The sequence below is a fragment of the Malania oleifera genome, chromosome 10 (assembly GCF_029873635.1).
Source record: "Malania oleifera isolate guangnan ecotype guangnan chromosome 10, ASM2987363v1, whole genome shotgun sequence".
NCBI classification, from domain to species: domain Eukaryota; kingdom Viridiplantae; phylum Streptophyta; class Magnoliopsida; order Santalales; family Ximeniaceae; genus Malania; species Malania oleifera.
Genome location: NC_080426.1, coordinates 73,924,159 through 73,936,202, shown reverse-complemented (window position 1 = coordinate 73,936,202; position 12,044 = coordinate 73,924,159). Strand labels below are relative to the sequence as shown.

Sequence of the window (12,044 nt, the reverse complement as noted above, 5' to 3'; positions counted from 1 at the left end):
AAATGTATTCTTCCTACTCCTATTTTGGCCTCCTTTTCTGATGATTCTTTATGCCACAATGAGGGAACTAATGGGGGGAGTGACTTTGGCGTTGGCCGAGGGTTTAGTAAGAGGAACTATAGAGACCGAACGAGCTCTTAAATGTTATGGGGTTGAAGTTAGTGAGTCCCATAGGAGTTGAAGTTAATAGGGGGTGAGTCTAAGGACTTATGAGAGTAAAAAAAAGGTAGAAAAAGAGTTAAAATTTTTTATTTCTACCATCAATTATGGGGGAGGGAAGGGGATAGGGAAAGGAGGTAAGCGCATTAGACTATGAATATTATTAGTTGGAATGTTAGGAGTCTAGGGGGTATTAGGAAGAGAAGTCTAATTAGGGAGGTTTGTTGAGGAATTCCCCTGATATTGTCTTAATCTAGGAGACTCAACTTGAGTTAATAGACGAGGAGCTATTTTGAGGGATTTGGGAAGAGCGGTGTAAGTATTGGGATTTTGTACTTGCTCGGGGTGCAATGGGTGGCATTCTAGTGTTGTGGGACACTTGGTCTATTACTAGAGTGGATAGTCTCGTGGGTATTTTCTCTCTTTCTGCCTTGCTTGATATTGGAGATAAGGGTCGATGGTGGATTTCCTCTATGCACAGTCCTTCTAGACTTGCTCTTAGAGGAATTTTTGGGATGAGCTATTTTTTGTTTCTAGTTTATGCTTGCCTAGGTGTTAGTGGGAGGTGATTTTAAGCAGTTAGGTTCCCTCAGGAAAAAAAGGGGGTGGCAGGGTTAACGTCTCTATGCAGAAGTTTGATTTGGTTATCAGGGAGTATGGGTTGAGGGATCTTCCTTTGGGCAATGCTAATTTTACGTGTTCAATGGGTGGGGCTAGGGAGGTTGTTAGTAGAATTGGTAAGTTCTTGTTTTCCATTGACTGGAAGGAGTTTCCTAATCTTTCTCAAGTGGTGCTACCTAGACCCACTTATGATCATTTCCTATCTTGTTGGAATCTATGAAAGTGCGTTGGGGTTCCACCCTGTTCAACTTTGAGAATATGTGGTTAGAGCACGGCTCCTTTAAGACTTTAGTTAAGGACTCATGGAGTGAGGAAGTGGAAAAGGGTTGGGAGGGGTTTAGATTTATGAAGAAGTTGAAGAGGTTGAATGAAAATTTGAAAGTGTGGAATAGGGAGGTGTTCGGAGAAATTAGGATTTAAAAGTATATTATTCTAGGAGAGTTGGAAGAGTTAGAAAGGAGGAAGGAATGATCCTTTCTAGGGAGGAAGATATTAGAAAGGTTTCTCTGCAGAACGAATTGGAAGAACTAATTTTTAAGGATATGAGAAGTAGGAGGTAAAAGGCAAATCTTAAATGGGTTAGAGAGGGTGACTGTAATTCTAAGTTTTTTCATAGAATAGCCAATGGAAAAATGAGGAAGAATTAGATTAGGGAATTGGAGGTGGGTTTTTTTTTTTTTGGGCGGGGGGGGGGGGGGGGGTGGGTGGGGGAGGTTTATTATCCCAAATCCTAATGTAATTGCCTCTGAGATCACTAATTTTTGTTATATGTATATACTAAAGAGGATGAGACTAGACCGATGTTGTAAGGACTAGGATCCTTTGCCTGTTGATAAGATATCTTGGTAAGAGAGGCCTCGAAGGATGAGACTAGACCGATGTTGTAAGGACTAGGATCCTTTGCCTGTTGATAAGATATCTTGGTTAGAGAGACCTTTTGAGGAAGAGGAAGTTATGGCTATAGTTTTTGGGATGGAGAGGGATAAAGCTCCTTGGCCGGATGGTTTTAATTTAGCATTATATCAAGACTGTTTGGTGGTGGTGAAGAATGACCTGATGAAGGTTTTCAATGAATTCTTTTGGAATAGGGTTTTAAGTAAGAGTATTAATTCTACATTTATAACATTGGTGCCTAAGAAAAGAAGGTTTATCAAGATCTCTGACTATAGATTGGTTAGTATAGTTTCGAGTGAAAATAATCACCAAAATGCTAGCTAAGAGATTTAGTGTGGTGCTTGATAAGACAATTTCTAAGGCCTAGAGCGCTTTTGTGGGGGGTAGACAGATTGTGGATGCAATCCTGATTGTGAGTGAAACTGTCGAGGAAGTGAGGAGGAAGAAGAAGGGGTTTGCTTTTAAGTTGGACTTCGAAAAAGCTTATGATAGAGTGAGTTGGAACTTTATGGATAAGTTTTTTGTGAGGAAAGGGTTTGGAGAGAGATGGCGTAGATGGATGAAAGGTTGTATGTCTAATGTGAATTTTGCGGTGATACTTGAATGGTGAACCTGAATCTTGGTTCAAGGCCGTGTGTGGGATTAGACAAGGAGAGCCTCTTTCTCTGCTCTTGTTTGCGTTAGTGGCTGATGTTTTGAGTAGAATGGTAGAAAGGGCTGTAAATAGAGGTATAGTGAAAGGCCTTAAAGTGGGTAAGGAGGAGATCATGGTGTCGCGCCTTCAATTTCCGGATGATAATATCTTTTTTCTAGAGCATCATAAGCCTTCTTTCATTAATATTTTAGGGCTTTTTAAAATCTTTGAAAAGGTTTCGGGGCTTAAGATTAACTTGGGTAAAAGTAGTATTGCAGCTATTACGTGCCTGCAGAGCGTGTTAGGGATTTAGCCATGGAAATTGGGTGCGCTGAGCTAGGTTGGTCATTGTCCTGTCTAGGGGTTCCTTTGGGAGATACCCTAGATCATCTAGTTTTTAGGATCCTGTGGTGGGGAGTGTCCACGCTTTTAGATGGGTGGGAGGGAGCCCTTTTTTCTTTGGGTGGGAGGATTACTCTAATTCAGTCTTGTCTTTCTGGTATGCCATTGTATTTTTTTTCTATATTTTAAATTCTAATGGGAGTCGCTAGTAGGATTGAGAGAATTATAAGAGATTTTCTTTGGTCAAGGGTAATGGGATCTAGGGGTCATTTGGGAGGTGGTTTGTAGGACTAAGAGGGAGGCTGGGTTGGGTCTTGGAAATTTGGTGTCTAGAAACACGGCTTTTCTGGCCAAATGGCTCTTGCGGTTCCTGCTAAGAGTTTCTTTGTTGTGGCATGGAGTCATCAAAAGTAAATTTGGACTTGATGGGATTGAATGGGATACTAATTTGGGTTTCAAATGCTCTTCGGAAAGTCTGTGGAAAGCTATATCTTGTATTTACCCTCTCTTTATTCCCCATACTAAATTTATTTTGGGTAAGGGTTGTAATATCCGTTCTTGGAAAGGCCTATGGATGGGGAATGTTGTTTTGTCCACCTTTTTTTCCTTGCCTTTTTTTTTTTTTTTTCGATCGAGTTTAGGGCAAAATGATCCCATTTCTTTGTTTAGAGTAGACTTGGATGGTCCTTTACCCGCTTGGGATTTCTAAATCAGGAAATCAGGAAAGCCTTGAATGATAGGGAAACTATTGAGTTATCTTCTTTATTGATTATGTTGAATAATTGTAGGGTATCCTCTGAAAATGATAATCGATATTGGTTGTTGGATTCTTGGTAATCTATTCTTGTATACCTTTCTTTGAATTCTTGGTTTGGACAAATACCTCTTTTCCTCTTTACAAGGTTAGATGGAAGGTCAAAATTCCTCCTAAAATCAAAGTGTTTCTTTGGTTGGTTGTGCATGATAGGATAAATACTAATGACTTGTTGCAGATGAGGAGAACTTTAAAGGCTCTCCTTCCTAATATTTGTATGTTGTGCTTTAATTGTTCAAAGTCTGTTTAACACCTTTTCCTGCACTTCGATTATGCATGGAAGGTCTGGAAACAAGTTATTTAATTACTTTGAAGAAAGTTAGGTTTGTCCTAGAACAATGGAGGAGTTCTTGGCAATTTCTTTTGTGGGGTTTGGGTGGAAGAAGGAAGGAATTGCATTATGGAATTGTAATATATTTGCAGTGTTTTGGGCTTGTGGAAGAAACTTAATGCATGTATATTTGCAGGGAAGAAGTTACCATATTGGTTGGTGTGGGAAATGATTCTGTTTATGGCTTCTTTATGGTGTATGGGCTATGGAAATTTCAAGGGAATGTGTGTTTCAAAAGTTCAGCACAATTGGAAGTCTCTTTTAAGGGCATCTTTAGTTTTTGTCATTGGTTATTTTTGCAATTTTCTTTTTGGTTTTCCTGAGGATTATCAGACTTTGTTAAGGAGATGTCCTTTATCTTGCTCATAAATTCTATCTTTATCTAATGAATTTCTTTTTCTATAAAAAAAAAAATTATTATGTAAACTTTAACGGTTACTGCTTGCTTTTCTGAACAAAGTATAATGTCTTGAACTGTAATGCTAGCAGTGCTGGAAAACGCAACCAGGAGGTAATTTTCTAGTGTCTTTTGATTGGCCAGTTTGTTGGTTGGATCTGTGGTTTGTTTCAACATATTCATTTGTTTTATTAAAGGTAATAGGGAAAAAAAATTAAGGGGAAAGCAAGTAATTCAACACACTTTGAGGGTAAGTTTTTCATTTAAAAATTGCAAGGGAAAAATGATAATTTAGTAGTATAATTCATAGTTTTTAAGTGTTGATAGAATTAATGGGTTTTGTGGCTGGGTTTGGATCTGTCCTAAATTAAGGGGTTTGGCTGGATTTGGGTATTTGTGATCTTATTGGGTGTGTCGTAAATTGGTCAGTATGTAGGCATTTAGGTTGTCCAAAACTTAAGTCCACCCATTTGCAATCCCTACCCCTGCCTTTATTAGGACATCTTTGGGATGCATAAATGTGCAGGTATACTAAAAATTTTATCCCTTCAACGATGAAAAGTGACATTTTCAATATATTGGGGGTGTTGATCGGTTGGAAAGATCCGAACACTGATTGATTTTGGCCTAGTTTGGTCTTTTAAGGCCTTTTGAAAAGGAGATGATGAAAAGAAACTTATTTGTATTGTTTTTAAAATGTATGGTTTTCTTGTGAAAAATTAGTAGTTAGAAAAAAAAATCGGCTTTAAATGTTGGATAAAAAATGTCATAAGTTGCTAAAAGCATTTAAAATGAAAAATGGGTATGTACTTTTAGGAAACATAATTAACTCATTGATAGTTTTGTAATATTTGAAAAAAATTAAGGACAATAATAATTTGTTGGAGAAAGGTAGCTTTTAGCTTTCCAAAAAAGTTTTAAAAAAATAGCTTTTAAAAGTTGGAAAAGTAGTTTACCAAACACGTTAGATTTAACTTGTGGGTTTTAAAAGGAGAAATTGAGGCAAAAAATAAGCGCCAATTTCACCGTTAGTCCAGTAAATATCTGTATGTGTGTCTGTGGCTTTAGGGGATTTTCATTATTTGTCATTCTTGCAGGTGTGAGACGAGATATCAATGTTTTGATCTTTATCGATGTCCAAAAAGCTTTGGAAGGTATGGTGTATACTCTCACCTTTTCAAGCTCAAAATGAGTGAGGGCTAGAAGAAATTTGGAAAACTCAATAGTTATTCCATTGTTATTCTGTTTCTGGTGCAAGGCAGTGATGGCAACTAACAAGCTTTTCTTTCTAATTTATTTTCAGACGGAATGAAGTTTTACATTTCAGACAACAAAGTGATATTGACTGAAGGTTTTGATGGTATTGTACCCGTCAAGTACTTCGAGAAAATAGAATCATGGCCAAAGAGACAACCCATACCTTTCTGAGCCAAATTTTCGTCGGAGCTGTTGCTTCGTTATTGCTATTTTATTTATTTATTTATTGAAAAAGATTTCTTGATTCGGCTTTTTCTTTTGTGGAAATATATACTTTGGATAACATTGAGCTGCAATGCTTAGTAGAGAATAATGCTGTGATTCATTGGTTTTATTGAAGATTGACCTGGCAACATATGATATAAGGAATTTTACCTTTGGGGGTCTGTTAGTGTTTGATGAATTTAACTAAATTTCAATATGATTTTATATATTATTTTATTTAAATTCAGTGCAACTTCAAATTCAATGTCTCTCCAAATATGGGGTAAGAATCTAATTTCAATCTGTCCATAATATCTTTTGCATATTAAATTAAAATACATTAAAATAGAAATTATTCATATGTAAATAAATCTAATCTAATTGTTTCAACGTTGTTATGCTTTAACAAAGAAGCACCGTCATACAATGGAAAGCAATCCGAGTTCTTTTAATTATTCTGCAATACGTTAATGTGCAATCCATTGTTTTAATATCTTCCCCATAAAGGTTATATTTGTTAACATAAAAGATAATAATTTTTCTTCAGGTCTGACAAAAAGGCACTAATTTGTGTTTTTAAGGTTTTAAAATTTTCAGAACCTCTCTATAAAGTTTCAAGAATTTCAAAGTCCTTTTCTAAGGTTTGTCAAAAAGATACCAACCTTCCCTTGTATTTGGAGGGGAGGTTTGTCTTTTTGATAAGTTGGTGATATTTTTGAAACTTTAGGCGAGGTTAATGGAATTTTTGAGATTTTAAGGGAGGTTTTTATCTTTTTGTTATCTTCAATTTCATGCATTTTTGCGATATTATCTTCTAGAATGTAAAATTTTCATTGCTTTCCCAACAAATATCCTTTTAACAAGTTTTCCCTAGCTTGCAAGGAATTATGATTGTCCACCGATCTCCAAATTTTCTTCGCAAGTAAGGCCTTGTTTGAAGTTATGGCATCTCTTACCTCCAATTTGCCCACAAATTTTGGTCTACATATTTTTTCTCATTATGTAAATTACATTTTGTTTCCTTTTTTATCATTTTTCCACACCAAAAATCTATTACTAGGATATTCATCTCTTATTGCACTTTTAGTACGTAGGAATAGAAAGAAATCAAAAGAAATGGAATTGAATTTGTTACATTTCCTTCCCAATTTCATTTTGCCAACCAAATATGGAACTATAGATTTCAACCGGGAACTTGAAACAATTCACCGAATGAATGGGCTAGTTAGAATTAATTGATTTTAAGAATGTCGTTCTTTCAATTAGGGCACGAGTCTACCTTGTCAAGATTCCATGTTTTTCTTCAATTTGTTCACAAAGTTTGTAAAACATTCTTCCTTCGACTTTGATACCTCATATTGTTCACCAAAATACTTGTCCAACTTCACAAATTTTATGAATATTCGATCATCTTTTGAGAATTCTCCTCTATAGAATAGACATATTCTTATTGCACTCAAATGATATAACCCAAAATAGTTTTTCTTACTGGCACTTAAATGATATAACTCATAATAATAATAATAATAATAATAATAATAATAATAATAATAATAATATAGAGCTAGTTAGTTCATTTTGAATAAACAAATTAACTAAAAATCTTTTTTTTCCCTTTCTCTTCCTTCCACTGTGTGTGCGTTCCTTTTGTTTGCTCTTTTCTTATTCTAAGATAAGTGAAATCTAAATTGACTTTAATTCTATATTTGGGGAGGTTTTTTATATGAATTTTTGTGGATTTGTGTCGATACTCCCAAACGCAATAATATTAATTTTGGAGAGGTCTTATATTTGGATTTATTTTGGATTTGAATAAGATATAATATGAAATTATATTAAAATTTGTCCAAATCCATCCAAACTCGTTGTTTTGATGACTACCAAATCCTAATATCCATGTCCCTCTTCTCAATTATATTTGGTTGGTTTTATGCCTCTTATTTTTTAAGACCATAAAATACTAACATCATTGTCCTTCCTTTAAATGCCTCTACTTAAAGGTTATATTTGTTATCTTCAATTTTATGCATTTTTTGCGAGATTATCTTTTGGAATGTAAAATTTTCACTGCTTTCCAAACAAATATATCCTCCTAACAAAATTTCCTTAGCCCGTAAGGAATTATGATTTTCCACTAATCTCCAATTTTTCTTGGCAAGTAAGGCCTTCATATTTTCTCTCATTACTTAAAGTCTATTTTATTCTCCCCCAATATCATTTTTTCACACCAAAAATCTCTTGCTAGGATATTCATCTCTTATTGCACGTTTGGTACGCAATAATATAATGGAATCGAATTTGTTGTCTTTCCTTTCGAATTTCATTTTTTCAACCAAATATGCTGTTACAGATTTCAACCAAAAACTTTAAACAATTCATCGAATAAAATAGACAAGCTAGAATTAACTGATTTTAAGAATGTAGTTCTTTTAATTAGGGGTAGAAGTCTTCCTTGCCAAGATTCTATGTTTTTCATCAATTTGTCCGCCTAGTTTGTAAAACATTCTTTCTTTGACTTTGATACCTCATATCATTCCCCATGTACTTCTCAAGTTCATAAATTTTATGGATATTCAGTTTCTTCCTTTATGAGATAAGCTTATTCTTATTTTACTCAAATGATATAACCCAAAATAATAGTTCTTACAAGCATTTAGATGATATAACTAAGGATAATAATAGATAGAGTTAGTAAGTTCATATTGATATTCCATTTTGGGTAAACAAATTAACTAAAAACATCCCTTTTTCCCTTTCCTTTCCTTCCAAAACCACTAGGTGTATGCCTTTTGTTTGCTCTTTTCTTGTTCAAGCAAATCTAAGCTAAGTGAAATTTCAATTGACTTTAATTCTGTGTTTGGGAGAGGCTTTGGGATTTGAAAAAAACACAATTGTATTGATTTTTATCCAAATTCAAACTCAAGACTCAAAATCCATACTCCCAAATGCAATAACCCTAAGTTTGGAGAGATCTTGGATTTGAAATTATATTGGTTTTAGTTAAGATATAATATAAAAATTATATGAAAATTTTCCAAATCCACCAAAATAATTTTTTTTAGGACTGCCAAATCCTAATATCCTTGCCCTTCCTATCAATTATAGTCAAATTGGTTTTATGCCTATTTTTTCTCAAATCCTAATATCCTTGTTCTTCCTCTAAATGCCTCAACTTAAATGTCATATTTGTTATCTTTAATTTTATGCATTTTTGTGAGATTATCTTCTAGGATATATAATTTTCATTGCTTTCCAAACGGATATATCCTTTTTTAACAAAATTTCCTTACCCTTGAAAGGAATTTTAATTTTCCACTAATCTCCAAATTTGCTTGGCAAGTAAGACCTTGTTAGAAGTTTTGGCATCTCTCGGGTCCAATTTACCCATAAATTTTGCTCTACATATTTACTCTCATTACTTAAATTCTATTTTATTCTCCCATTTATCATTTTTTTACACTAAAAATCTCTTGCTAGGATATTTCTCTTATTGCACCTTTGGTACGCATAAATAGAATAGTTTGAAAGGAATGGAATCAAATTCGTTACCTTTCCTTCCTAATCTCATTTTGCCAACCAAATATGTCATTATAGGTTTCAACTCAGAACTTGAAACAATTCATCGAACAAATAGGCAAGCTAAAATTAACTGATTTTAAGAATGTAGTTCTTTCAGTTAGAACAGAAGTCTTCCTTGCCAAGATTTCATGTTTTTCTTCAATTTGTCCACCAAACTTTTTAAACATTCTTTATTTGACTTTGATACCTCATATTATTCCCCAAATACTTCTCAACATCATAAATTTTATGAATATTCAATCTGCTTTTGAGAATTCTCCTCTATGGAATTGGCATATTCTTATTGTACTTAAATGATATAACCCAAAATAATAGTTCTTACTTGCACTTAAATGATATAACCCAGAATCATAATATATACAGTTAGTAAGTTCATATTGATAGTTCATTTTGGGTAAACAAATTAACTATAAAAAAAAGAAAAAAAACCCTTTTTTCTCTTTCTCTTCCTCCCACTGCTTGTGTGCCTTTTGTTTGCTTGTTTCTTGTTCAAACAAATTTAAGCTTGCTGAAATTTCAATTAATTTTAATCCTACGTTTAGGAGAGGTTTTGGATTTAAATTTTTGTGGATTTGAAAAGAAAAAATGTAATACAAAATTGTATTGAGTTTTATATAAATTAATACAAATCTAAATTCAAGACTTGAAATTCATGTTCCCAAATGCAATAAGTATATTTTTGAAGACAACCAAATCCTAGTATCCTTGTCCTTCCTTTCAATTATATTCAAATTGGTTTTATGCCTCTAAATGTCCAACTTAAAGTTGTAGACACTCTATTTTGTTTGGAGCGTCATACAAAATTTAAAAGGTTTCAAGCTTAATATTTTGAACTATTTTGAAAAAGACCAAACAAATTTTAATTGGTACCTACTCCCTTAAGTTTGGGCCATGGTTACTTACCCTAGTGAAAAGGAGGGCGATGTATTGATTTTGAAGGACTTCCGAGTAAATTGCCTTTGAGATTGTGAAAGTGCCAAAATGGCCCTAGCACCCTATGTGGGTGTGTTTGTGCATTGCAAAGTGGAAATAGTAGGCCACTTAGTGAACTTTTTTGGGGGCCCCCCGGGGGTGGGGGGGGGGGGGGGGCGTGGCTACTTTTGGGCTTTCCTTTTATTAAGAAAGTCAATTGCATTTTTTAAAAAAATTTAAATTAGTCAATTCTCAAATGGGGGTCAACCTCTTATCAAAAGAGAGGAGAACATCAAAAGAAAAGATGTTTAAAAGAGCAAACAAATTTTATTTGCATTTGTTGAATGTATCCCCAAGGTCAATTCTAAGGAGTGGGGTAGGGCTTAAGGTTGGTGGAGCTAAAAGAGGAAGAAAATAAGAAAGGAGGGGGGTGGGGGGGGGGGGGAGACAAGAGACTAGACGTTGACAGTAAGTTTTAAAAAGAGAGAAAGGTGCAACAAAATCCGTAAGGACACACAATAAAGTCTTGGGAAGGGGAGGCACACAAATAAAAAGTCTTGGAGGAAGCATAAGATATGGAATAAAACATGTTGACTTTTTGAGCCCGATCTCTGTTTTAATTATGACAAACCATAACATCTCATTGTGTACTTAGCGTTTGAATAGGTTCATCCTTTTGATAGCATAGATGATGTTGTAATATGGAACCCCTGAAAAGAAACTGAAAGAACACATTCCATGGCGTATTCTAGGGGGGCAGAGCAAGAAGACTTTGATTTTAAGTTGTAATAGTAATTAGGGTCTATTTGTGCATGCATGCTCATATGATTCATATTGAAGCTCAAAACTAACCTAGATTGAACTTAGGAACCCTAAGTTCACAAAAACCTTTCATACTTAAAATTAAACATTTTCACAAAAGGTTTTAAATGATTTTGAAATCAAAGTCTTGGCCAAAAACTCATTTTTGCTAAGGCCAATCGATCGGCCTATCAAGGCCAGTAGGCTGGAGTGTCATTAAAGCCAAAAATGAGGTTTTCATATAAGGCCCAGTTGATCGGCCTCCCACAAGTGTACTTTGGCCAGTCGACCGGCGAGGGTGTAAGGCCAAGATAGTAATTTGGATAGGCAAGGCAGACCGACCAAGTTTAAAGCCTTGCTGACCAGTTGATTGGCTTGAAGAAATAGGCATTAAATAAGAGCCCAGTCAACCGGCCTCTTGAAGGCTTAAATGGCTCAATCGACTAACACTGTTCATTCGGCTGATTCGATCTTAAGCTCGGCAGACTGTTTCTCTCGTAAATTGGAAAATCGCCTTAGGGCCAGTCGACCAGACCTCTTGGGATTTCAAAATTCTAGGCATATAATGGCTATAAAATTCAAATTTTAATATTATTTTATTACCCAACGGTCATATAACGGCTATATCTTGAAAATGTCTACAAATACATGACGAAAACACTTTGCAAATGTCAGAGAATCATATTGAAAGATCATTTGTAACGCCCTGAATTGGGTCTGCCAGGGAGCACTGCGTCTCTCATCCTCCACCTAGACCAGACAATAGGGGGCGGGTCTTATCGGACTAATGACTGGCCCCATAGACCAACATGTGTGCTTTATTTTATTACCCAATGGTCATATAATGGCTATATCTTGAAAATGTCTACAAATACATGACGAAAAAACTTTGCAAATGTCAGAGAATCATATTGAAATATCATTTGTAACGCCCCAACCTAGGTCTGTTAGAGAGCACTGCATCTCTCCTCCTCTACTTGGAGCAGACAATAAGGGGGCGGACCTTATCAGACTAATGACTGACCATAGACTAACACGTGTGCTTTTCAGTGTGTTTGGTCCTCACTCACACACTTCATAAGAAAACCTCCCAGAAGGT

At 35.0% G+C, this 12,044-nt stretch overlaps 1 protein-coding gene across 4 annotated transcripts in view; it reads left to right on the top strand.

Annotated features, from left to right (window-relative positions):
* LOC131165785 (uncharacterized) overlaps positions 1-5,835 on the top strand; it is a 41,959-nt gene extending 36,124 nt beyond the window's left edge. For 2 of the 4 annotated variants that reach the window (XM_058123840.1, XM_058123842.1), the window contains 2 exons: positions 5,290-5,346; positions 5,496-5,835. In XM_058123840.1, the coding sequence (XP_057979823.1) occupies positions 5,290-5,346; positions 5,496-5,620 (182 nt within the window). In that variant the 3' untranslated portion in view covers positions 5,621-5,835. Of the gene's footprint in view, positions 1-3,931; positions 4,336-5,289; positions 5,347-5,495 lie in introns of those variants that run through there. The other 2 variants (XM_058123839.1, XM_058123841.1) reach the window with 1 other exon arrangement.
* The last annotated feature ends 6,209 nt before the right edge of the window (positions 5,836-12,044 follow it).